General features: G+C 32.8%; 3 protein-coding genes and 1 non-coding gene across 5 annotated transcripts; 1 reads left to right on the top strand and 3 right to left on the bottom strand.

Moving 5' to 3' along the window:
- Window positions 1–1,418: 1,418 nt before the first annotated feature.
- LOC112517288 (probable LRR receptor-like serine/threonine-protein kinase At4g37250) lies at window positions 1,419–5,162 on the bottom strand (the record flags this gene model as incomplete). Its single annotated transcript, XM_025124670.1, has 2 exons — window positions 1,419–2,255; window positions 3,575–5,162. Coding segments are annotated over 2 exons (2,277 nt in total), but the record flags the coding sequence as incomplete, so codon positions are not given.
- Window positions 5,163–9,268: 4,106 nt separating this feature from the next.
- On the bottom strand, window positions 9,269–9,454 carry LOC112517515. Its single transcript, XR_003069710.1, has one exon. It is a non-coding gene; the product is annotated as a U2 spliceosomal RNA (small nuclear RNA).
- Window positions 9,455–15,170: 5,716 nt separating this feature from the next.
- Window positions 15,171–19,776, top strand: LOC112517482 (protein TIC 21, chloroplastic). Its single transcript, XM_025124929.1, has 4 exons — window positions 15,171–15,540; window positions 18,773–19,030; window positions 19,182–19,385; window positions 19,476–19,776. The coding sequence occupies exons 1-4, from the start codon at window positions 15,265–15,267 to the stop codon at window positions 19,593–19,595; spliced, it is 858 nt and encodes a 285-aa protein (XP_024980697.1). The 5' UTR covers window positions 15,171–15,264; the 3' UTR covers window positions 19,596–19,776.
- Window positions 19,777–20,388: 612 nt separating this feature from the next.
- LOC112516133 (reticulon-like protein B11) lies at window positions 20,389–24,288 on the bottom strand. Of its 2 annotated transcripts, XR_003069597.1 has the most exons (7): window positions 24,169–24,288; window positions 23,732–23,912; window positions 23,005–23,146; window positions 22,829–22,898; window positions 22,566–22,739; window positions 20,643–20,718; window positions 20,485–20,583 (listed from the first exon to the last, which is right to left on the bottom strand). XR_003069597.1 is itself a non-coding variant. In XM_025123152.1 (6 exons), exons 1-5 carry the CDS (start codon window positions 24,218–24,220, stop codon window positions 22,573–22,575), a joined length of 612 nt encoding a protein of 203 aa, XP_024978920.1. In that variant the 5' UTR covers window positions 24,221–24,288; the 3' UTR covers window positions 20,389–20,718; window positions 22,566–22,572. The 2 variants fall into 2 exon arrangements, 1 of the variants encoding a protein (XP_024978920.1); XM_025123152.1 differs by having other exon boundaries at window positions 20,389–20,718.
- Between the last annotated feature and the right edge of the window lie 3,586 nt (window positions 24,289–27,874).

Raw genomic sequence — 27,874 nt, 5'->3', positions numbered from 1 at the left:
AATATTTTATTAAATCAAAAATAAAATTAATTCGTTTTTAAACTTCAATTAAATTATAATAAAAAATGAAATTAAAGAAATTACACAAAAACGAAAACTTTTAGATAATTAATTTGATACTAATATCGTTTATTTTTTTCAACATTTTATAATATCTTCAAATTTATAGTTCATTCAAAAATAAAAACATTTTTCTTCTTAAAACCACATAAATTCCCATTATAACATCGATAGACCCAAAATATAAAACAAAAAACATTAAGATCAAAATGTACATCGTTGCATTGCACAGATACCCCCTTCTAGTGTGTGCGTGTGTGTATCTATATATATAAGCAGCGATTTAAACTATTTGACTTATAGGTGTTTTTTCAAATTTTTATCACTTTGGTTTGGTGTATTAGAAAAAAGGAAGTCACATTTCAAGACAAGAAAATAGAAACATTTGGGGTTATGTTGTATGATTTGAACATACATCCATGGGATATGATTCTCACCATTACATCCAAATGAATAAGATTTCAAAAGATGCTTACAAAACAACCTCACATAATTAACTAAGGATAAAAACATTAATATTATATTCTACTTATAACTTAATCTTTTTATTAACAAATAATTACAAAATATTTTTTAACCAATATCAACATTCATCAGTATTTTTCTGAGTTTTTTTTTGTTTAAACAGATTTTTACTGATCTCTCTTTTCCTTAGCTTAAGAAATTGTTGGAGATAATCATGGACAATAAAATATGTATTTTAGTAGTGTTTTCAGTTCCAGATTTGATGCTTACAGAATAAAACGGAAAGAGTTTTGTGTGATTAAATATATTAATAAGTTTCAAGCAGTATTTGTTTCATTCTTGGACTCGATATCTGTAAATTATATTAATAAGTTTCAAGCAATTGACCAAATTGACTATGCTTCTAATGAAATACTTCAAACTACAAAATCTAACATGTAGAGAAATGTAAGCTTTTGAACAACCATAACAATGCATAAATATATGTAATAAAGGACTAAGTCAATCATTTTTATAGTCAAAGGTTTGACCTTCAAAGATTTTAATAGAGATGGGATATGATACTCACGTTAGGGGTGTTTGGGATTACTTATCAAAATAACTTATTGACTTATTTTGATGTGGTACCGATAATAAGCACTTTTGAGTGTTTGTATAAATAACTTATATCAGTATCAACCCGGTAATAAAGAGTTTTTGAAGAAGTTAAACCTTTATGACTTATAATAAGTTGATAAATAATTTTGTAGAAAAGTATAAGTTGTTTCAAATAAACAATCTCAAACATCCTCTAAATCTAAATGAATAAACAATAAAGGTAAAAAGGTAAAGTGCCAAATATTAAATTTTTACTTAAAACTTAAGGAATGCATGCTACCTTTTTTTATTAACCAAAAGGTTAAAACAAAACAAAATACTTTTTGAATCAATATCAACATTCATTTGCAACAAAATTTCCAAGTCAAAAGCTCTAAAGTGATGCCCTTTAACCCTTTTTCCATCTCAATTCTTGCTTTTCGGGCTTTTGTGTTGCATAATTCATCATTGAAAAGACGAGCATGGTATCTTTTCGAGTACTTGCAATGCCTCTTTCATGGAAGGTCTCTTTTGTGGGTTCAGTGATGCACAACTGAACCCTAGTTTGAAGCATGCGAGTGTCGCATCACGTCTGCCGTCAATATCGCTTCTGATGGACATGTCAACCAACTTTAAGATCGAGTTCTCATCTTCGATGTCTGACGAAGCAGTGTTCCACAATCCTAACTCCCTTTCTGAGAACACCTTCCCTGATATTAGCTCGAGCAAGACGATCCCAAATGAGTAAACATCCCATTTAGGATTCAGTTTGAGGCTTTTCATCGACTCTGGTGCATGATAAGGAGATGTGCACCCTAGTAACCCTGTAGCTGGAGCCATGTACGGACTGCTACTAGCCGAGTGATGATAATCATGGTGGATCATCATCTCTTCACGCGATGATATCGATCTTTTACTACCAAAGTGTCGATTTGATCCCTTTGTTTTGTAGTTGTGTTTCCCTGATATAAGCCATTCTAACCCAAAATCACTAATCACCGGATCCATTTCCGATGTCAACAGGATATTGCTTGGTTTTATGTTGCCATGTACATGTTTCTTCTCATGGATGTACGCCAGCCCCATAGCAACCCCTTTTGCTATCTTGAGTCGAACCTCAAAAGGTATCTGACATGGAGACGAACCAACCTTTTCTAAAATCCGATAACGAATAAATATCAGTAAACCATAACAAACTAAAATTGACACACGAAGTTTAATGATATATAATAATAAATAATTCAACATATTTGACCAAATATATCTTATTAATCTTGTGTTTGACATATTATGTTGGAAACCACAAAGATTCATTATGGCATAATTTAATTAAAAGCATATTTTGTGTTTGATATAATTACAAAATATGGACGGTCGATATATAAAACAACAAATTTCTTAAAATCTATGTATTTTTGGTAATTAAATTACCAAATGTCACATGCCATAGCCTAGCCTTTGCTTTGTCCTGGTGCTTGTGGAATTTTCTTTTAGGGGTCATTTACTTAAACACTTACCCGGTAAGCATTTATCGGTAAAATTTAACATTATTGCTTACTTACCGGATAAGATTTTATTCACTAAAACGCAAAGTATGCAACAATTTATCCCGGTAAGCGCTAACCATGGTAAGAGTCTTCGTTCTCACTTACTGGGTAAGACTCTCGATTATTGTCTTCGTTCTTAACACGTAAGATTCTTAGTCTTTGCTATATTAATCAGGTAAAATAAAGTGACTTGATAAACACTTATCTGGGTAAGCATTTGGTAAACGACACATAAGTTATTGTAAATATAAGGGGCCGTTTACCAAAATCTTACATGGGTAAGCGTTTACCAAGTAACATTACCTTAGCGGATGGATATGGTAAGGACCAAGAATCTTACTCGGTAAGAGCGAGACAAGGACCAAGAGTCTTACCCGGTAAGTGGGGCGACAACTCTTACCACCGTAATCACTTACTGGGTAAATTGTTGCGTACGATGTCGTTTTTGTGGACTACAATCTTACCTGATAAGTAAATAATAATGTTAAATTTTACCGATAAGTACTTACCGGGTAAGTGTTTGGTAAACGGCTCCTAAATCTCATGGAAGATGCAATGATATTATATGTTAATTCAACTTATTTATTAATTTCGAATAATAAAATAATAACAAATTGGGCTTAAAATAAATAAAAAATTAGTTCTCAAAATCTATGATTTAACACCAAATTTTACAAAACTTAAAACTAAATTAAGAAAATGTTGTATTTTTATTAATAAAAAATAGAAAGGAATATTTGCTTTGGTTATAAAATATAACGGTAATATTGATTTGGATCAAAAAGACTAAAAGCCATCTTTTTGTATTAATTCTATAAATTATCTTCAAGTAATAAAAATTTTTTTAAAAAAATGTAAGTTAGCAGGAATAACGGGGAGGTGCTAAAATACGCTATGAAGTGAAGGAGGAAGAAGGAGGAGCTTACTGTAACCAGCACCGGCCAAGCTTCCATTGGAGACATAGTCGTAGATCACAAGCTTTTCATCTTCTCCCCAGTAAAACCCTCGAACCCTTAACAGATTTGGGTGCCTCAACTTGGCCATAATCCTAATCGTGTTTTCGAACTCCCTCATTCTCTCCACCCCACTATCTCCGATCCTCCGAACCGCAAACGCCATCCCTCCGCCGCCGCTTCCGCCACCCAGCACCGCCTTGTACACTATACTTGACCCACTTGAACCCAACACATACGCTGACGCCTTCAACAACGTCTCTATTTCCAGCTCTGTCTCCCCATCTACCATAACCAAACACTTTTGTTTCACGTCGATCGTCAGATTGTCGTTCTCGTGATCGCTGTCGGACCCAGTCGCCGTTTCCGATGATTCATCTCCGGTGACACCATTCAAGCATGAGAAGGTTGTAGAGAGGGGTCTGGTACTGGTGGTATCTTTTGAAATCTTGGATTCTTCGATTTTGGTTGTTGGGTTTTGATTCTGGTTCATTCTCTTCTTTCGCAATTTGTATGCGTAGAGGAAAAGAATGGCGAGAAGCCCAATACCGGCTAAATCACCGGCTACAATGGCTGCTATTTTCGCTGGCTTAACTTTCGGGCCACCGTGGTTATCCGCCATAGCCGATGTTCCTGGGGTGTTTACCGACGAGGGTGACGAGTCTATGTTCTTGGGAATGGCTGCGATTGCTGCGGAGGCGGAACCATTTGCAGTGACGTTTGGTGGAGTTGATAGTGATGAAGGGATTGTGCACATTCTGTCGAGTGGTTTTCCACACAGATCCAGGTTTCCGGCGAAGAACTCTGTTTTTTGATTAGATAAAGACAACAACTGTGGGATTTCTCCGGTGAGATTATTGAACGAGAGGTCAATGGTTGCAATTGCTTGTATTTTTCCGGCGAACTCAGGCGACACTGATCCGGAAAGTTTGTTGTTGGACAGATTCAAGTAACGCAATCTCTCTCCTCCAAAATCAAGAGGCAGAGTCTCGTTAAACAAATTGAAAGACAGATCCAAAACCTCAACATGATCAAACCCACCAGGAATGCTACCGGAGAAATAATTATTCTTCAAGGAAACAGCAGTTAAGTTGTTCATAGACGCAAGAGCTTCCGGTAACTTTCCGGCGAATGCATTATCAGAGAGATTAAGCACCTTAAGACTATGCAACCCACTTATCAACTCCGGGAGCTCACCGGAGATGACATTGGAGGACAAAGAAAGCGATTCAAGTACAGAAGAATTGAAAATGGAAGGCGGTAGAGTTCCATTCAAGGAATTATTAGAGAGATCAAGAGAACGTAGATGCGGAAGCATCCCCAAATCCTGAGGAATGGAACCCAGAAGGTGGGAATCGGGAAGCACCAAGCTGACGACGTTGGAATCGAACTGAAGTGTGGGTTCACAGGTGACTCCTTGCCATGAACATGGAGTTAGATCATCATAGTTCCAGTTATCAAGAACTGAAAAGGGATCAGAGAGAACAGAGTATTTGAAAGAAAGAAGAAGGATTCCATCAGAGTTGAGAGCAGAGATGGAGGAAATGAAGAAGAAGAAGAAGAAGAAGAAGAGATGGATCATGATGATGATGAGTGAGTTTGAAGAATGAGATGAAATCTAATAAGTGATGAAAAAGGAAAAGAGAGGGTAAACAACTGTGGGCATGGTTGTTCTGGTGAACAAAAAGGTCAGGGGGATTAGAGAAGGAGAAAGTGGTTTCAGTACTGCACAGTACACACCTGGAATTTAAGAACAAATATATTCAATATCTGCACTTTTGTGGGTGATTCCATCTTACAATCCATGCAATGCACCTCTTTTCATGCTAATTTTAACTAAACCCTAATATTATAAATAAAAACTTTAACTTCTTATCACATTTTGTGGAGAGTTCTTATATCATTTTTTAGTTCTTGTACAAAAACCTTGATTTTTACGTTGAGTTGAACCATTAAATGATAATTTGTCAAATTTTTATATATTTTTTTTATTTGTATATTCAATATAATAACTGAGATATAGGTATTTATTTAACTTATATTATAAATGAGACCTACAAAATAAGTTCTTATTAGAACATTTTCAACACCTTCTCCATTTTAAATATTACAGTATGATTTGTAGAATTAAAAAATTTAATATCTTTTATAAAATATTATTTTTCTCCACTATACATTTAATTTCAAAAATTCTCATCGGTGGAAAAATGATAAATAATTTCTCTTTCGTAGATAATGAGAGTCTTCTAAATTTGAAAAATTTTACGTTCTCTTTCCTACTTTCTCTATTTTGGAGAAGCTTTTGAGAAATCTGTTGAAACAGAAATCACCAAAATTTTTACTTTGAAAAATTTGTTGGAGATGCTCTAAATCTATCATTGTAGAGTTTATCTAGGTTATTAATTTGGTGAATTGGAAAATGACTTGACAAGAAAAGATATAAAATGTAGGCTTTTATTGGAATGTTCATTGGAAATGCCCTTTATCTGCATCTTGTTTTATCTCAAAATCAGATGAAGTCATGCATTTAGAATTTAAAAAGCAAACCATAAGGGTGGTGCCCGATTGGTTTGAACTTGGACTCCAAAAGTCAAAAGTGATTGGAGGTCTCAGGTTCGAATCCAATGAGAAATAAAAATCTCTTTGTGACCATGGAGGTTCAAATGTGGTGATTTCGGACGACCCGCGAAGCGGGTGGTCACCCTGGGATTAGTCGACTCGCTGGCGGGTTGGATATCCGGGTTAATAAAAAAAATGTAAAAAGTATGTGTTAACATTGATGTATGTGAAGAAGACATTAGTATCTAAGGGTGCTCATGGATTGTGTTGATCAGGTTGAAAGCTTTTAAATAACTCAATCCAATGCTTGCGGTTTGAAAACTTTCAACCCAAACCAAAGTGCAACCCAACTCAACCCAAATTGTAAGGGTTAGTCGGGTTGATACTTTGATATATTAAAATATTCTCCTAACCTTGAATATGTTGTTTTCTCCACTCATAATTTCTTTTTCATCAATGATTTGGTACAACTTATCCATACTTCTTAAATCTTATATATCTCTTATGTAAATCGCATTCAATTAATCTTCTCAATTTGCGCGCACACACACACTTAAATATATATATATATATATATATATGTGTGTGTGTGTGTGTGTGGGGGGGGTGGGTGTGTGCACGTGTGCGCATGATGGACCGTGTGAGAATGAGAGTTAATGTGAGAAGTGTAAGAAGGGATCTGAACCCTTGATCGCCTTTAATCTCAAACTCATTCATGAATCGCACTTGATATGGGGATTAGTCTAGTGCATCTCGGTGCATATCATCATAATGTGCATCTAAGAACAAATATCCCTTATTACGCTTCTCACTTCAACTCTCCTTCTTACCAGAACCCAACCTTACATATATATAAATCATAGTTAACTGAACATATATACAAAGAAGTTATATAGAAATAAGAAATATATTGAAAATATATGTATATGGAGAGGGATAGAGGGTACGTGATGATGTAATTGTCTAATGTGCATATTAATAAAGACTCAATAATCATATTAAATCCAAAAAATAAAAGGATATCAGATTCATTAGGTTGGATTGAGTTCAAATAAAAGTAATCCGATATCAATCCAATACATATGGTTTGAAGATTTTACAACTGAATTAGACATGAAGTTGTTTTGAGTTGAGTTATTTCGCGTTGTGTTGGTTGGATCGAGTTGATCGGATTGATCGAGTTTTTAAGCATCCCTATAGCCGCTACATGTGTATTTAGTAATATATAAGGGTGCATTTAATCCATTCCCTTCAATGAACCAATTATATTTGTTGAAACTGATAATTTTTAATTATTTTGATTATTTATTTTAAAAAAAATTAACAATTTTATTTAACCTAAAACGTTTAATCCATTGTATTTCTTACCAAATTTACCAGGTAAATGTGACCAATTTTTAAATAATTAAAAATTTAATTTATTTAAAAAAAATGTTTTCCTTTAGGTTAAAAGTGTGTGTTTTGTGGGATAATTGAATAAGATGGGTAGAAATGGAATCTTTGTGTTTTTGCTACAAGACATGGTCGAATGAGTTGGAACCCCACCGCCTCTGTCTTTCCAAACAATACCTAAAAAGCCAATAAAAACTTATTTGCAAGTAACTCCATAATTATACAATAATTACCAAACTACCCCCTCGTTATTTTATTGACCAAAAAACTTGTGACCATCCGTTCAAGAGAGATGTATTTTGGGTTATAAGGGTGAGATATCAAGGATAAGTGTATATTAGGATAAATGTGGCATATCAAAAATAAGTGTATACCAATATAAGGGTAACATAATCATTGTGTTATAAAATTTGGGTTTTGATCAAAGTATTTATATTTATCGCATCCTTATGATGCGATAACTTGGAGTTGTCGCATCAGTGTCATGCGATAACTTTGAGTTGTCTCATCCTATTGATGCGATGAAGAGGGGTTATCGCATTAGTGCGATGCGAGGAATGGGTTTTGTCGCATCCTTGTAATGCGGCAAGTTAATTTATCGAACCTATATGATGCGACGAGTTGGCTTTATCACATCATTGTGATGCGATAAGTCGAGGTTCTCGCACCAATGTGTTGCGAGAACATGGGTTTATCTCATTACTATGATGCAAGAAATTTGTATAATGTCCTATATGATACAACAAGTTTTACAATAATATGTTTATCAAATTATTTGAATGCATTAAATGAGGTTTGTTATATTAAAATAATGAATATTTGTTATTATTACAAGTGTAAGTTTAAAAATGTGATTTGATGATTATTCACCCTATAATTGCATCAAAGGGATTTCTCACTAGACCTTAAGATCTAACCCTTGTTTTGTGTTTAAAAAATGTGCATTACAGGTCGGGCACAACCGGAAGATAAAGGGAAAGGAAAATTGTGAAGTGATAATATTAATGCATACATGGAATTTTGGACTAGCATAATCTTCTTTTGTGTATGAATACTTGTTATTATTCATGTGTATTATAGAGATTTTATGGAAAAGTTGTGAGTTATTTTGTAATATAGCTTTTGTAAGAGATTGAGGACCGAATGTGTAAATTATATTTTTTGATATATGAAAATATATGTTTATATGCAAATGTGATTATGTGCAAATGTATAATATAGCTTTTAATTTTTCTAAAACATCTAAAAGTTTAAAAAATTTCATATAACTAACCGATAAACACAAAAAAAATCGATATAAAACACCACATTTTTATTTTCATTTAAAGTATACTAGTGTTCCAACCGCGCGTTGCGCGTTAGTGATAATACTATCTTCAAAAGAAATGTTATAGACTAAAATTTGAAGTCCACTTCTAAAAAAATAGGCAAATGTGTGTAGCAACTACTCATTAACATTAAAAGTTTTTTAAGATAAGTTGACAATAATCTTAGACCATATGCTAATTTAAGTTATCTAACTATGCTCGAGAATGATGTTACAAAGTACTCTACAAATGTTTGATTAATGTTAATAGTTTGATTAATTAGAAGTCACAATTTCAACTGAAATCTCATATAAGGTGACAAAATCATTTCATTTTGTAACAAATTTAATTGAAATCTCATTTAAAGTTATGAAAAAAAAACGTTCTATAATATTTCAAGTAAAAATTAGAGGAGTGCGTAAGTTGTAGCAATAGTAGTGGAAGTTCAAGGTGATGCATGAAAAACTAGATCACCAAGCTAAGATAATTGATTTTTCCTCATAAAAATTAAAATTAATATTAAGTGGGGTCGATGACCCACATATCAGATATTAAACTGATAAAAACAAATACTACACTTTATCGTAACAAGTATTTAAATGTTTTACTTTTGTAATTCTCATGGTGCCACCTCATCACCCCAATGTTTTACTCTTATATATATATATATATATATATATATGTTAGTTATTATACAACCCTTGACATTTATGCAACCAATACAACTCAATCTCAACCGTTCATTTCATTTGATTACTATGTGATTTCATAGAAGTTTTGATTGTTTCTAATATAAAGTATTGATCATAATTAATGAATCATATTCTATCTTCCATAAATATTCAAATCATAATAAATGAACTCTTATTGTTTCCATAAATATCTCAATTAATTGGGTTGCATTGGTTGTACAAATGGACATGGTTGTATTTGAAATATACCATATATATATATATATATATATATATATATATATATACACACACACTACATTTGTTATTATCAATACTTCAATAATCACAACATTTGTTAAGAAAAAAAAAGTATATTTGCATTTGTTTTGCACAAATCTTTTACCAATTAGTTGGTTTTAATTTCAACCATTGCTATAGATTTCAAAGCTCTATCTTGCATTTATACATCTATCATCTTCTTTCAAACTATCATCTGTCTACCAATGTGAGATGATGAAAGTCAACCTCACACACACACACACACACACACACACATATATATATATATATATAATCTAATATAATTAATTTTACACTATAATTTCAAAGAGGGTCATCCAAATATTAATTGTGTGATTGTCATAATGTTCATAAAGTAGATTTTTTATCTGGAGCCTCTTAGCATATTCAATCATATATCTTTAAATATTAATTTTTCATTCTCGATTTATAAAAAAAATCTTATATTTTGTTGTATCACACAAATACACAACTATCAAATAAAAAGAGTTTAAGCATACCATCAATTTCTAGGTTCTTATCATCAATTTTATGTAACGTAACCACAAAAGGAGGTGCGAGATTATTGCCTTGGCATATCGTTATAGTAAAGTTTTTGTCAAACGAACGTGACATTTTGTTAAACAAAATAAGCGAGTGTTCGGGAAAACGATTAATTTACATGTTTTTTCAAATCTAATTATTAATAATCGTAATCAACTTTGTTAAACATTAAAATGCGACACTACATGTTTTCAATAAATAAAAAAGAAACGTATAAGAATTTATAACTGGTATACTTTTTATTCAATTCTATGCTTGATAAATAATATAATCTTTAATAACATTTGGTCTTCATCTCATCAGCTCTTGAATATTTGTTATCGTAGATACCGTTTATCAAACGCTTATTCCGTAAGCGCTTACCGGGTGTCACTTACCTTATCGAGTGTGCATGACAAGTATCGAGAATCTTACTCGTAAGAGCATGACAAGGATAAAAAAATTTTACCCGATCAGTCAGGGAAAAAACTCGTACCTAGTAAACGTTTACCTGATAAAATACACTTGTCAACAATCCATTTTGATGATCGAGAATGTCACTCAATAAGGTAAACAAGGGTGGTTACCTCTGCCGGTAAACATTTTTGTAAAACGACCCCATAATTTAAAACTATCTATTTTATAAAACTAACATTTATTATGAGTCAAAACATAAAAAAATATAATATTGAGAGTTAGTTATATTGTGGTACGGAGGAGATAGAGCCAAAATGGTTGCCACCCAAGTGGGAAGCCAAAACGTACTAGTACCATTTTGGTAAGTGGGCATTGCTACTCACGAAAAGCTTCAATTCCATGATTCATTATCCCCGTGACTCCTTATAATTAAGTTGGCTTCCACTTATGCGCATGTGAATGGTCGGGTTGGAGTCATGGTTTTAAAAATGCTTGATCTAGGTCTAATATGCTAAGGACCGACCCTCGATGCATGATTCCGATGGGTCCAGTGTGGATCTAACTTTTTGATTGATTAAACGACTATTTTACCCTTATTAATAATTTTTTTTTTCCTAATCTCATAATTATTTTAAAAGTCGAGACTTGTTTTTGAACAAGTTAAAGTAAGCATGTAGAGACTTTATTTCAGGCGAAAGGAGTATTATATTATACACATTATTAAGTTCACGGAAGATCGTATGAGAATAAGAGTTAAGATAAGAAGTGTAAGAAGTAATCTTGACCCTTGATCACTTTTTAATTTCACCCGCATCCCATGAATTGTGCTTATCATTGGGATTGTTTCGGGCATGTGGCATGCCATGGCCCAACTCTACACGGTTTTTGTAATGTAATATTTAATTGTTCTTATTTTCTTAGTCTTTAGTATATAACATAATTTAAACTGCTTAATATCATTTGCACACTGAGTTTATGTGTATATATGTATGATATATACATTTGTCATTATAAGTCACGCATTGAAAAACGTTATGACCTCGTCGTGGCGCCTAAAGCTTGAGCTTTAACCTCGCCATCACACGACTTACGCCGTTTAGATACTCTCCTTATTAACCCTAAAAACTAATAGGCGGGTTTGCACCCCCTAAATCTAACGACAACTGTATCATGTCGAATCAGATAATACATACGGAAATACGAGTATCGAACTAAAGGAACTAGAGACTGAGTATCACAATAACTATGACTATGACTACCATCATCTGAGCTGTCAATAAAGGTGATTTGATTGAATAAGGGATTATTTAATCAAGCTAAAGGAAATGTTGAACAATTTCATAAACGAAAAGTTAGAAATTTTGTTAGGAGAAATGCAGTTGGGAGTTGGACTCCTAATGATTTCCACATAAAAAACTTCAATTGTAATAATTATCAGGTATTATATATATATATATATATATATATATATATTAAAGGAAGAACTAAAATATTGTTCATGAGAAGTTTTCTATCATATTTATTTTTTATCTCATTATTTTGATTTATTTTTAATATATAATCAACATATTAATCACTAGAGCATCTAAGGTTTTAGGCTACATATAATATTAAATGATTTTGGCAACAGACCAAGAAATAAGATCAAATATTGATAATTTAATAATATAAGGACATCTTTGGAGCTTTTTGGCAAGAGACGAAAAGGAGTATGAGTTCGATATATGAAGCCAACTATAATGTTTTAATACATTAATGGTATTTTGAGAGATTTTGTCATGAAGCCAAATAACTATTGGTTTTGACATAAACATAAATAAATAACTGATACGATAAACTAACTGCAATCTAATTGGATAAGCATCTAAATATATGAATATTAAGATGAACATTTAAATTAACCATCTAAATAAACGAATATTGTAAACTAGTTGGGTAAACATTAATAAATAATAATAACAGTTAAAAACGATAAATACTATACTAATCCAATTAAAATGAGGTGAAAACAAAGTTAAATTAATCAAAAGTCTAATCCGTTATTTAGAATAGTTTAAAAAATAGGTCTCATCATCTAACTAAATAAAACTAATTAAATATTGTTGGTCACGGTTCCAGCATCTTCCTAAATCGAAACGTGGCGCTGGCTGCTACGCTATTAAGGAAATAAGGTTGCGCCTTCACCAAGACAATTGCTTTTGGTGTAGTGGGTAAGCGTTTGATCCTAACAAATATATATCAGTAGAAATAAATAAAGAAAACATAAATGTAATTGATCTACTTTAGATAAATACTTAAAATAATTAATAATTAATTGATAAGTTCAATTTAACTCAACATCTGTGGATAACAATAAAATACATACGTCATTAAAAATATAATGGATTTACTAATTAGCCAAAAAATAAATAAATTAGAATAGTGGATAATTAAATCAACACAAGTGACTGATAATAATATAAAGACTTTGATATAAAAATAATAATCAATCTTTTCTTTTTCGATGACAACAGAGAAGGGATCCCAGATTTAATTCCATTGGTATTAAACATAAATTATAGTCAATAAAACACAAAACAAGATAGCAGATAAAAGATTATAAAAGGATTTAAAGAAACGAAATCTATAAAGATTTGAATTTTTCTTTATAGTTAACATCATTTTATATAAAAATGTAAAGCATATTTAGAGGTCGTTTACTTAAACACTTACCCGGTAAATACTTACTGATAAAATTCAACACTATCGTGTACTTACTGAGTAAGATTTTATTTACTAAAACGCATCGCATGCAACAATTTAATCCCGGTAAGCGTTAACCATAGTAAGAGTGATCGCCCTCACTTACCGGGTAAGACTTTCGATTTGTGTCTTCGCTCTTACCGGGTAAGAATCTTAGTCCTTGACATATTCATCCGGTAAATTAAAGTGACTTGGTAAACGCTTAGTCGGGTAAGCATTTGGTAAACAACATCTTAGTAAACAAATCAAACAAAAATTATCAAAGTTATATGATGCAGTTAAAATTAAATTATATTAAAATAGAATTAATGTAATTTGATAACATGATATATGATAAATAATTAATAATTAAATAAAAATCAACCAATAATTAGTAAAAAGAATATGAATTAATCTTCAGTTTACATGAAATCAAAAACAAATTTTAAGATTTTATATATTTTGTTGTATTGGGTTAAATGATATTTTTAATTTTCAGCCGACGAATTTGAATCTATATGCTCATGTTTTATGGATGCGGAGAAAAAAAAAAAAAATATATATATATATATATATATATTCATGGTAACATCATCAACCTAATTATATTAATGGTATTGAAGTTCATAACTATAAGAATGCTTACTTGGATTGTAAAAATGTTGACGACTGATTGATTAAGTTGGAAACCCGAAAATCTACAGATGACCTGTTTGATCATACGTGCTGATAACTTGTTATAGAATAACTGAAAAAGAACAACAATAGAATTAAAAGAATGAACATGTAATTCTCATTAATTATAAGTCTTTTTTATAGAGATGAGTTACAAGTAGATAACTACGAGATATTTCACTTCTAATCTAACTCTGATATATCTATCTTTATCGTCATATCGTTTTGTCGAACACTTATCTTGCAACATTTAATTCATTTTTACGGTTAAGAAAATTAAAACAAAACTATTTAATTTGATTATAAAAATTAAATAATTATGAATTGGATTCGGTTACATTTTTTCGATTCAATTATCATCAATGATAAAAATATAATGAAAATATTTTATGATACAAAACTTGCGTCCCTCTCGCAGTAGAGTTCCAAACCTCGCCTCGCTCTTGTGACATGCTATGTTTCCCCTCTCTGATTTTTCCACCGAAAGTATAGAAGATAAGGTGTAAAATGTAAATCACTAGGGGACTCCTTTTGTAAAGCAACTTATTGTGCTTTTATTCCAGCCAACGGGCGTTTTCTAGAATCAGAAGGAAGCGCTATAATGACCACAAGTGGCCAAATTATGAACGTAGCAACGAGCAAGGGATAATGAAGTTTCCGATGCAATTTGCAACAAGCTGCTTAACAGCGACATGCAATAAGCAAAACAACCGTTTAGAAACAATGAAGAACAGTTTTGTGTTTGCATGTTATAATATAAATGAAAGAGAATAACAGTAAAACAAAGAAAATGAATCATTTTTTCTTTAAATGGAGACCGATTACAAGTAAATAACTACGAGATATTTAATTTTAATCTAACTTTATTTATACAGTCATATTCTTTAAACGATGACATATTTATCCTACAACATAAAATATATTAATAATGAGTGATAAATAAATAAATAATTTTGAAAAATAAATCTTTATTAATAATTTAAATCAAACTCGAAATAAGTTGAGAGTTCAAAAGGAAAAGAAAACCCCCATTGGATTTGGAGAGGAAGGGGACCGCTCTATCTGCTAACATACGAATCCGTACCGTAATTCCGAAATGCAAAGTTTTCTGCTGCCGGCAGCTCGTTCCGGCAGTGCACCGCCGCCGTTGGCCGTAAACAGACCCTCACTACCGAACCTCCACCGACCTATTTCTGGACTCAATATCCCCTCATTGCCTACTCATCCATCGCTTTTCTTTACACCGTCTTCGCCTTTTTCCCCTCACATTTATCGGAATCAAATCAAATACCCTAATAAGCGCGCTTCAGCTCCCATTTGTGCGGCCAACGATTCACCCAATGTAGACCTCGATAAAGCAAAACTGGCTCAGGTATTTGATGAACATATATTTATTTTCGTCTCCCCCGCATACGATCTTCCTAGGGTTTTTCAATTTGATACTTGCACCCAACAGTTCTGTTCAATGTTCAAATGATTGTGGGATCGTGTGGATAGGGTTTTGACCTCATTCTAAGTTCTAATTGGAAGTGACGGGTTGTTACGTTGTGTATTCTACTCTGAATTCCGTAGAATTGCTTAGTTAATGTTAGCATCTCTCATTGAAACACCAAAATAATGAAAATTGAACCAGTATTATTGAATTTATTAATGTTCATTTACTCTCTTTTATGCTTTCTTATCACATTTATTAGCAACAATTAGGGGTGTTCATTTTACTGCCCGACCCGCAAAAGCCACCTGCAACACAACAAACTGTGCGGTTTCAAACTTTTGCGGTACAGTTTGCAGTTTGTTTTGCGATTTTCAATAACTCAAACCTCATCCCTGTCGGGAAACGATGCTCAATATCACTCACAAACACGGCGACGATAAAGTAAGAACAGGAAAAAAAAACACAGGATTTTACGTGGTTCACTTGATCGGTCTGATCAAGCTAATCCACGGCCACACTAGTAAGGATTTTATTGATATGACGGTTGGGGTTTACAATTATATAAGATTGAATTTATATATATATATATATATATATATATATATATATATATATATGCATAAACCGCACCGCAATTTTACAGTTTGAGGCATGTGCGGTTTGGAAAAATGCTCGATTTGGTTTGCGGTTTTGACTCTAAACTGTACCGCATCACACTGCAAACACTCTTAGCAACAATGGCAAATTCTTTATTACAAACGAGGTTGGGGTAGGGTAAGGGGCCATTTACCAAACACTTGCTAGGTAAGCATTTACCGGGTGTTATTTACCTTATTGGGCGAGCATGACAAAGACCGAGAATCTTACCCAGTGAGAGAGAATCTTATCCACGATCTCCGTTCGAGACGACCAAATGTCAAATCTTACAGGTTGTTTGCCCTTTGTATCTTAGATTGTTTGGCTTCTTCTAAAGGTCTCTAGTTCTTGGAAGTGTTTGTCTTATCAATTGTGATACGAGACTAGGCTCTGAATAGATCTTTCAGGACAGAGAAGTTGAAAAGGCAAAGTGACAACTCGGAGCAAATACGAAACATCAATATTGTTCTACAAGAAAAGTAGATTTTGACAACCCAATAAACCAAACCACACCAAACAAACCCAATATTTCCCGTCTGAAAGCAAGGTCCGGAAGGGTGGGATGTACGCAACCTTGACCTCTACCTCAAAGGGTAGAGCAGAGGGAGACCCGGCTTGCACAAACGTGTGACCGAAAGGGAAAGGACAAATATGAAAAGGATAAAGGGAAAGAAAAGAAGAAAAAGGAAAAAAGGCACAAAGAAAACAAATATTGTAACGATCCAATGCTAATCGGGTGTTGTTACTTTCTTCTTATACTATTTAGTCTTGTATGTGAACTAAAATTTAACTTTAATTCTTTCATAGCGTACTATTACATCAGATTGAAATATTAGCAGAAACGTAACTCAATGACTTATAATACAACGAAATTTTGCTATTGATTAGATTAGTAACTACTTCATGCTATCTCATTTTACTCCTTCCTTGAGATACATACATGAAATATGTAAGCTTTAAGCTTTAGTGAGTAGTTATGGTTTCATGAATAGACAATTTTCATAACACCTATCAATTTGTGGATAATAATTCATAAAACTCTTCATCATGCACAAAATACCAATACATTTATATAGCATATATGTATCTCATTAAATCTCAAAATGTACTCACCTTGTTTCGCTTTTAGCTTTTCTTCCACTTTGATTTCGCACTTCAAACTTTGTATTGTTTTAATCTTTGAGAGTGTTCTCTTACTTTGGGATGGAAATAATGGTTTCATTTCAATCACTATTTATAGGTGATTGCAATGTATTAACTACTTGTTTTTCTTGCTCACATGGTTGTACTCTCATGAGAGTTTAACACCTTCGTGCTTAAAACAAAAGAATCTTGATGCATCATGCTTCTAGCTTTTATTTGTCATCATGAATTTTGCCAACACATACTTCTAGCTCTAACAACTCATAACTAGTTTGCTTTGTCACGCTTACTAGTCTTGTTTTGTCATCAATAATTTTGCCAACATATACTTCTAGCCTCAACAACTCATAACCAGTTTGCTTTGTCATGTTTTTAGATTTGATTTCTCATGTTATGCCTTGTAGCAACTTATCATCTAAAATGTGATGATTTATTGTTGCTAATGTTGGTCAGCTGTTAGTGCCTTTTTAGTGCACTTAATTTGATCATAATACTTGTATTTTCAACTAACAACACCGAAAGCTAACATATATACAAACTAGGGTGTTACAAATACAGAGTAAGAAAACATACCCAAACTCTCCACCTAATGTAGGTCATTGATAACCCCAACTTCCAACTCCCTAAACCCCTCCTTGTCCTACCCTCGTCCTCCCAAACTCTATACATCTTATGCACACTAATTACATGTCCCTATCTTAATTCTACCACCCTAGTCCTACATCTCCAAGAACTCTTGTCAGAGATCATGTTTTCGGAAATGACTAATGTCCAACCTCAATTGCTCATACCATGTCCTCCTCGGTCCTTCAACCACAACACTCTCTAATCTCCTCACCGGCCCTGCCATTAGTCTCCAGCTCGCATGTCCAAACAAGTTTCCTTCTCGCAATGAAGCGATAATACTAATTGCTCTAGATCTTAGGTAATTAGATAACCATTTTGGTATGCTCGCTTGCCTAGTTGGATACCCTTCGTTATATGTGCTGGATTCACAATCCTGTATTTTCCATGAACCCATGTTGGTATTCCATTTTGTGGACTACTAAAACTATAGCATGATGCAATTGTAATTTTTCAATAAGCTCAAAAAATAAACTTGCTTATGGTTGGCAAACATAGCCTTAGTGCACTTATTTCTTTTCTTTTTCCTTTTTAGGAAGTCTATAATTTATGACGTTATCTTTGTGGTTTGTAACTTTGTATTTATATTGTCCAATAAAACGTATGTGTGTTAGTTAGCATGCAATGCATTCACATAAATTTCTTTTGAGTTCAGATTTTAAAGTCATTGACACAAGTAGGGTGAAGGAAAATTATGGCTCATTGATCAAACATCTATACTTGAAGTTGCGATTAAGAGTTATGCCAAAATTTCATGGTTGTGTAGGTTGCAAAGAGATTAGAGAGTACTTCAAGGTATTTCAAGAGATTGGGTAGCTTAGGGTTTTGGGGACAGCTTGTTTGTACGGTTGTAGCTGCAGTCATCCTTTCGTTTTCAGTTGTGATTACTGGGAAGATCACGTCACCAGCTACATTCTATTCTACTGTTGGTGGTATTGTAGCTGCTTTCCTCTCGGTGTTCTGGTCATTTGGCTATATTCGTCTTTCTGATAGGCTTCGGAGAACCGTCAACGACCCTTCTAAGGTATCTTTCTTAACATTTAAGGGTTCCAATCATATATAATGCATGATCCACAAGCCACATTGTTATGTTATCTTTTAGCAATGTAACAACTTGAATACCAAACAACCCACCATTTCTTGGAACCATTATTTATGGTCATGTTGGTTATCAGGCTCCTCCTCGTGGTGAAGTTGTTAAGAGATTGAAAAATGGCATAACCTTAAACCTTTTGGGCATCGGTGCTGCTATCCTGGGGATGCAAGCGACTGTAGGAATGCTGGTGGCGAAGGCTCTCACAACGTCGGCTAATCCATATTATGTGGGTATTCCCCCTGGGAATAGCCCTGTTCTTGCATTGGATGTCTTCTTGGTGCAGGTATTCTATTCTTGTTTCAATTTCGAGATTACAATGATCACAACTCTTTTTTATGGTTTGTTCTTATCCATCCATATTTGATTGTTGCAGGCCAGTGCCAATACTATCCTATCACATTTCTTGGGACTTGTGTTTTCGTTGGAGCTACTGCGCTCCGTGACGGTACCACCTACGGATAGCGTCCCAGTTCCCAGGACAGCGGCAGCATGAGTTTGCAGACCGTAACAAGATTCGCATAAACAATGAGTGCTTGAACAAGCATATCTTTTGTGCACATTTAAGAAAATCTCTTAACTTTATTTTCAAGATGCAAACTAAAACCTTGTCTGTATCATAGACAAAGTTTTGTATTGGTTTTAAAATATATCCTGAAGTAGGGTTCAAGATGACCTTCCATTTTGTTGAGTTTCTTTTAAAGGGTGTTTGCTTTGATAGTATGATTTTGAAAGATTTGGATTTCGTAAAAGGATTTAGTGTGTTTGGTTTATAGGATTTGAAATAAAATTGAATTTTATTATGTATAAATAATTTATAAAAATAATTAAATTACCTTTTTATTAATTGTGAGAATTCTAAACCCTATGTATGTAGAATTTCAATTCCAAAATTTCCTTTAAACCAAATGTAAAATTGGAATGAAATTCAATTTAAAATCTCATAAACCAAGCAGGCCTTATTTGTGATTTTAAGGTTTGTTTACATACAATGATTAGGAAAAAAACTGCTACGTTTTCTCTTTGGTTGAACAATCTTGAAAGCAACTTTACACAATCCAAGAAAAATATTACACACAAAAAGACTTATGGCCTGCTTGTTAATAGAACTCAGATTATTCAATCAGTTATACTTATACATGATTGTTTAGTATTGCCTCAGTGATATAAAAAGTGGCTAATTCAACAAGTTTTCAAAGGAAAACTTTATACAGAAAGCCAAGTTTATTCCAAACTTGTCCCTCCCAAATTATAAGCAAGCACCCTCCACCTACGAAAGAACTCTCCCAAACAAAAATCTTTCCAACTTATACAAAGGCAAAAGATACTATAATATCCTTCCAATCACTACCAGAAATATACCAAAAAGTACAAGCTGAATAACCACTCACCCTAAACCTTACATCCTCCTGTAATCTAAGACGACAATAACCATAATCTTCTTCTACTCGAGTAGAACAAAACACATCAAGACTTGCAATGACCAGACAACTATCTACAAAACGAAGTATCAGCTTTCAAGATCCCGTTGTAAGCATATGACTGCCGATAATTCTTCTACATCCACATCACTCAAAATACTAGGAGGGTTTTCATTTTAAGCAGCTGGCGCAAGAAACCTGATGACAGTTTTGCATTGGTATAAGATGGTAAATGAACAAATCAACAAGTAAGCGGATATAAAAATAAAGACATCCAGTATGCAACATCACCATCTGCTTCCTGGATTATTATGATGAAAATAGCCAGTTGGCATTTATCAAGTAAAAGGATTTCATATTAGTTTCATATTTGGAGGCACTAGGTTTAACATTCAAAGGTCAAACAAAGACAATTATACAAGAACTGTATGAAATCATTATATACAAAATTACAGATCCTTACAAAAAAGTAAAGGATACATAATAAACCACAATGAGCAGCATACACACACACACACATGTGTGTGTGTGTATATATATATATTGAAGTGCTCAGAGTTACAAGAACCAGAAAGACTGCATTAAGATGTGTTGTATCGGACCCTAGATAAATAAAAGGCACATATTACCAAATGATCATAATCATCAGCCAGTTAAGAACTGGCTCTTATTCATATGCATATTCTACAGATTTCTACATAACCACCAGTTACCAAGTGTACTGCTGGCAGATCATAATTCTACCATGCATCAGCTTTATCACAACTATCTTAAGAAAAAAAACCACTAGTTGAAATCAAAACTAAACTCTCATAACAGTGTTGTTTGTTTTACAGTGCCTGTAAAAACTGAGTTGCAAATATGATATAGGTTCATCCTAAAGCTTTGAAATGACTATTCATCCAGGTTTTAGAAGTCAATCAAAACCTCATACCATGTCTTGCTATAATCAATAGGGTGGTAAAAAGAAAACTTTGAAAAGTGCATTGTACCATGTCAAACATAGTACAACAAAATAAGATCCAATCAAATTTGTTGAAATGATATAACCCTTTTCTCACACCTCAATCCAGCTTATAAGGTGTAGTTGCTACATCCTCTGTTTAAAACCATCCAAATATAGCCTCAGTTGAGTGACAAGAGCAGTCTCTATTTTATAGCTGTAGAACAAGTGATGTCATATCCCAACTGTAAAGTTGATGTAAATCTTACATACCCAAGGATCCCTTTTATGTTCTATAGGTTCACTCATTATATACATACCTCAGTTTTGCAAAACCAAGGTAACAACTTTATGGTCTGTTTTCACCATACAATAGCATATGGCAGCAAACAGCTTTCATGAGTAACAGTCTTCACTGGTTAACGTTTTAAGTGTATTCAACAAATTCAGTAGAGGCTCCTTCGGTGGTGAACTAAGTGTTTCATGTAAACCAATAACTGAGAGCACGATAATAGGACTTGTTATTGGCATATGGTGGACTTGTTGATCATTAATTTACTCAGTGATCGTCTTGGTTCAATAGATTATGTAGCATAGATCAGAGAACTATTTGAATATACTACCTATTTGACATAACAGTAGCATCTAAAATACATATGCTGCAGCAGAAGTCTATCATTCACTGGCAGCTTACTTGTCTGCAAAATCAGTACTCCTGGCATGACCCATTAAGATGGGGCTAACGTGATGCAAATAACCAGATACAGATAAGTTTTGGAAACCACAAATAATACTGTCTTGTATACAATCAAGACCTCATTACGAGGACCATATTTCACAACAGCCTCAATAGAATACAATCCTAAAGCCTTCGATTCTAAGTTAGTAGGTAGGCTTTACAGATAAGAAACAGCCATAATATATATCCCGCATCAATGGTGCTACCTACTATCTTCACCAAGTAAATTGATCTTTAGTATAAAGAACAAGCATGAGCAACTTGTGACTAAAGCACTCAGAACTTTAACACTTAGCCTAGAATATCGTGAAGTAGTTAAACACAGTTTTTTCAAGAGGAAACAGAGAGTGATTGCTTGCTTACCATTACCCTATTCGATCTTCTTTTCCTTCTTTCGGGACATTGGGATATTTTGTAAGATGAGATCAGCTTTCTTGAATACAGTGCTCAAGTTCTTGTGTACAACTAACAACTTGTCATCTACTTGAGGCTGGAATGTGTCATATAAAAAAGGAACTGACAAACTAAGAAGGATCCCTGAAGTGAAATTCAGAAATATTGTCAAGTCTGTAGTGATATAATTGGCAGGCAAAAATTTTGAGACATAACACCACAAAACTGCTCACCAATGTAGATCAGTGTAAGAAAGTTAAACAAACTACCAATATAGGAAATCAACCATAAGCCAAAAGCAACCTGAAAAATCGAACTCACATTACACAATCATATAACAAATGCTTGCAAGTCAAACTCAAAAACATATATCTTGAAAAAGAAACAGGTAAAATTCAAGCTATTATACCAAAATTAAAGTTCTCAAGTTTCCATCAACTGCAATTTCATGCATGGTTGATAAAGCATTATTAACCCACACTCGCATCTCATCAGCAGTGGCAAGAACTGATTCTTCTGATATGTCCAGGTCAGGAATTGGAGGCAGGGGTCTACAATCAGGTATATATCATTAAATAATAAACAAATCCAAGTGCATAAGGTGTAGATAGAACAGCAAACCCAGCTGCTCAAACCAATGAACTGACACAATAACCTTACTGAGGAATCACAAAACGTTGTAAATGCAATGCTACATCACTATCCGTAGTTAAAAAAAAAAAAAACCCTAGACATGTACTGTTACATGGAAATTACAACGTACCATTTATCTGCTAATAAGGGATGGAAGGGTTAGACTACTTTGTGATGAAGAACTATCCTATAAATAGGCAAAAGAATACACCACCGTTCCATAGTTGGAGTCCACAAAATAGATTTCCTTATTGCAAGATGAGAATCCCATACAGTCACCGCAAGATTCCCTCTCACCATCTATATTAGGTTTAGGAAGTAGGCTCTAGTGTCGGGATGAAGGATGAACTGATATATCATATATGTATTCTTATCTAACTGCTACTAAGCAGAACTTCTTTCACTAGAACTAAATACAGTTTGCATCAACTTCTGATCCAAAAACCAACACCAGACACAATAAAAATAAGCCCTACACTCATTAAGAAGAAGCATAGACGCACCTATTGAGAAGAGACGCAGATTTTGCCCAGAAAAAGAGGATTACAACCACAAGCAGTAGAGCATTGGCGACGAATGCTAAGAAGTTATATCCTGCTCTTTCAAAAAGAAACCAGATGACTGTGGAAACAATTAACACTACAACTCCTCCGTAGCATTTCCTCCAGAGCAATGTATCCGCAACTGCAACACCGAGAAACAACAACTTACATACACGTAGTGGCATCAAGAACGAAAAGATCATCACAATCAATCATATTATACAGCAGAAATAACATGGAAATCAACCTGATGAAGAAAATCCTAAACTGTAATGCAGTTATATATTTCAGATTGGTATACAGCGAATTTTAACATCCAGTGAAATCAAAGAATGCAATACACCATAGATGTATGCATATAGAAACAGATGCAAAGTGATAGAGATGTGGAGAGACACCTGCGCCGCCTCCTAGAGCGTCATAGACGGAAACCCGACCGATTTCACCCATGGCGATTAGGGTTTTTTCTCGGAGAGGGCGAAGGGAGGGAGATTTTTGAAGGGTGTTGGTACGCAAAGCGTTTCAAAAGGTTTTTACATAAAACGTAAGTGTATGAGTTATTAAATGAGGAGTAAATTACAATTTTAGCCCCTACGGTTTGTTGTTTATAAATATTTCTATCCCCAGTTTTTACAAATTACTTTTATATTGTTATAGTTTCTATTTTGTTCCATTTTTCATCCTTTCGAGTTTCGACTAACAATATTGTCCATTAAGGGGCTGTTTACCAAATGCTTACATGAGTAAACGCTTACCAAATCACATTACATTATCGGATGAATACGGTAAGGACCAAAAATCTTACATGATAAGAGCAAGATAAGGACCAAGAGTCTTACTCGGTAAGTGAGGGCAACGACTCTTACTACGGTAAGTGCTTACCGGGTAAATTGTTGCATACGATGCCGTTTTGATGAACTAAAATCTTACTCAGTAAGTAAATAATAGTGTTAATTTTTGCCGATAAACACTTACAGAAAATGAGAAATTTTAAATAGTTAGTTTGTTATTAATATCAATATTTTTTTTCAATTTATTATGATATATCTTCATATTTAGGATTTATTTAAAAATAAAAACATTATCTTCATACTTAAAATTAAATAAATTACTAAAAAAAACAATGAAAAAAGATAAATGGGTAAAGGATGCTGGCATTTAGGTTTAGAGGTTGCATCACACCTTCATGGACTAGGGCACATCAACCACCACACCAATCGATGTTGCAATATTTTTAGGTTCATTTAATACATGAATTATAATTATTTATCTGGTATTTGATACAATTAAAATATGACTAAATAAACTATATGTATAAAAGTTGGTAAACTGTAACAGCTCATCCCATATAAAAATGAAAAGTAATTTTTACCATTGTTTCAAGTTGAATCTGAAGTTATTGAGTTAACATGTTGTTTTATGGGAGCCATAATGTACATTCATCATTTCATATTTGACTTGGAAACATTTAACATAGATTTTCTTTTTTTTGAATTAACCTGGATATTCAACTCGCTATGCGAGCCGACTAATCTTAGGGCGACCACCTGTTTTGTAGATAGCCCGGAGTCACCTCATTTAAACATCCGTGGCCACAAGAGGATTTTTATTTCTTCTTGGATTTAAACTTGAGACCTCCTGGTACTTTTGATCTTTGGAGCAAAACTCAAACCAATTAGACACCATCATTATGGTTATTTAACATAAAGTTTCCGACCAACATAATGCAATTCCATCATAATTGTGTTTGAATAAATATGAAAATGATGACATGTGAGTTGTAACATGCGCTTTTTTACCTTGTAGACTAATAGACTTCTATTATTTATCAAAAAGGTGATTCGATTGATGGAGATTAAAACGACATTTTTATTTTTTAACGTGGTTTTTTTTAATTGTTGCATATGATACCATTTTGATGTACTATAATATTACCCGGTAAAATAAATTATAGTGTTGACTCTTAACGGTAAGTGCTTACCGGGCCTTAGTGACGATGAAATCAACACTACAACCATTTGATTTAAATCTTTGGCCTCTTTTCTTGGTGGGTTGTTTGTCTCCGAACTTTTGTTGTTGTTGGTTCAGTCTTTGGCTTCTTCTCCTTCTTTGCTACCAATTTTGTTGTTAATATTTGTGGTTTCTTTTCTAGGGAACTTGCTACTTTCGCATATTGTTATTTCCATACCAAACCTTGTTATTTCTACAACGAGAGGAGGAGAAAAATAAGGCTATACATGTTTGATAATACTTTGGTGCTAATTATATTTCATCATGTTTCTACTGCTATTGGATATACTGTTGTTGTTAAAGGTGTTCAGAAAGTCGGTTGATCAATTTAAAATCAACCAAACATAATCGGACATCCCATTGCAATCGGAGAAGATCGGATTCAAAATAATTCAACATCCAAATTGAATATGTTGGCTTTTGAATGATAGCCCAAATTTTTCTTCACTAAAATAAACGATAAAATCGACAATTTTCATGGTTTGTACCAATGACTTGGTTTGTGAAATACCCTCCCTATATATATATATATATATATATATATATAGAGAGAGAGAGAGAGAGAGAGAGAGAGAGAGAAAGAAACGATCATATGCAAACCATCCAATTTGTACAAACTGTGCAAACCACTCTCATCCGTCGATTTCATTGTTTAATTTTACAAATTTTTTTCATGAAATTGTTTAATCTTGTGAAATAGTTTCATATAATTTTTTTTTGATGAAACTGTTTTATATATGGTTATGAAATTGTTTCATATAATTTTTTTTTGATGAAGTTGTTTCATATATGGTTATGAAATTGTTTCATATAATAGTTAATGAAATTTTAATGAAACTGTTTCATGTATTCCTCTAAAATTAAAATAATGAAGATGATAATTTACATGATTAACGCCATCCACAATAAAAATGATTAATTAAATTCTCATAATTACAAAAAAAATGAACAAAATGAAAAATTATGATTGGTTGAATGAGGTTTGTACGGTTTATACAAATAACGTGGTTTGCAAAGTGGACCTCCTCTCTCTCTATCTCTCTATACATACATACATATATATATATACATACATACATACATATATATACATATATATATATAGAGAGAGAGAGAGAGAGAGGTTGACTATTATACATCCCTTGATATTTGTGCAACCAATACAACCCAATCTCAACCGTCCATTTCATTTGATTAATATGTGATTTCATAAAAGTTTTAATTGTTTTCTAATATAAAGTATTGATCATAATTAATGAAACATATTTATCTTCTATAAATATTCAAATCATAATAAATTAACTCTTATCATTTTCATAAATATCTCAATTTATTGGGTTACATTGGTTGTACAAATGCGATTGGTTTTATTTGAAACAAACTATATATATATATATATATATATATATAAGGATATTATATTTAGTTGATATTCGTAGGTATTTTTTATAAAATTAAGAAAATATATGAATACCTGGTTGAAATAATAGATTAAGTGGTTAAAAATTTGATAAAATTATGGGAAAAGTCTAAAAAAAACCCAATGAACTTTAGTGTTTGGAATGATTAAGTCATTGGACAATTTTTTGGAACAAATAAGTCTTTGAACATTCCAAAACATGTTAAATAACTCATTGGACAATTTTTTTTGGAACAAATAAGTCATTGGACATTTCAAAACATGTTAAATAACTCATTGGACAATTTAAAACATGTTAAATAACTCATTGGATAATTTTTTGGAACGAATAAGTCCTTGGACAATCCAAAACATGTTAAATAACTTCTTGGACTTTTCTAAAACCTGTTGGATACATTTCTTATGACTTGTACAACTAGTTAATGTGGTAAAATAATGGAAAAAAAGTCCGAAAAAAAACCCAATGAACATTCATATTTTGAACGATTAAGTCCGTAAACATTTTTTGAACAAAAAATGATTTAGATCTATAAAATTAAAAAAATATAACAAAAAAGTATTTACATTTACAAAAAAAAATTACATTTAAAAAAATATTTTTGATAAAATTTATTTTAATTAAAATTAAAATATATTTAGTCAGTGATTTTTCAAACTAAAAAAAATAAAAAAAT

The sequence above is a fragment of the Cynara cardunculus genome (assembly GCF_001531365.2).
Source record: "Cynara cardunculus var. scolymus isolate 2C chromosome LG 8, CcrdV1, whole genome shotgun sequence".
Classification (NCBI taxonomy): domain Eukaryota; kingdom Viridiplantae; phylum Streptophyta; class Magnoliopsida; order Asterales; family Asteraceae; genus Cynara; species Cynara cardunculus.
The sequence above is the reverse complement of the archived record's forward strand: the minus strand, read 5'-3'. Positions and strand labels throughout refer to the sequence as shown.

Coding starts and splice junctions, on each gene's coding strand:
- LOC112517482 (XM_025124929.1), top strand. CDS start 15,265: ATGCAAAGTTTTCTGCTGCCGGCAGCTCGTTCCGGCAGTGCACCGCCG. Junction 15,541..18,772: donor ATAAAGCAAAACTGGCTCAG/GTATTTGATGAA, acceptor ATGGTTGTGTAG/GTTGCAAAGAGATTAGAGAG. Junction 19,386..19,475: donor TGGATGTCTTCTTGGTGCAG/GTATTCTATTCT, acceptor TGATTGTTGCAG/GCCAGTGCCAATACTATCCT.
- LOC112516133 (XM_025123152.1), bottom strand. CDS start 24,220: ATGGGTGAAATCGGTCGGGTTTCCGTCTATGACGCTCTAGGAGGCGGC. Junction 23,913..24,168: donor CGCTCTAGGAGGCGGCGCAG/GTGTCTCTCCAC, acceptor TCGGTGTTGCAG/TTGCGGATACATTGCTCTGG. Junction 23,147..23,731: donor TCTGCGTCTCTTCTCAATAG/GTGCGTCTATGC, acceptor ACCTGATTGTAG/ACCCCTGCCTCCAATTCCTG.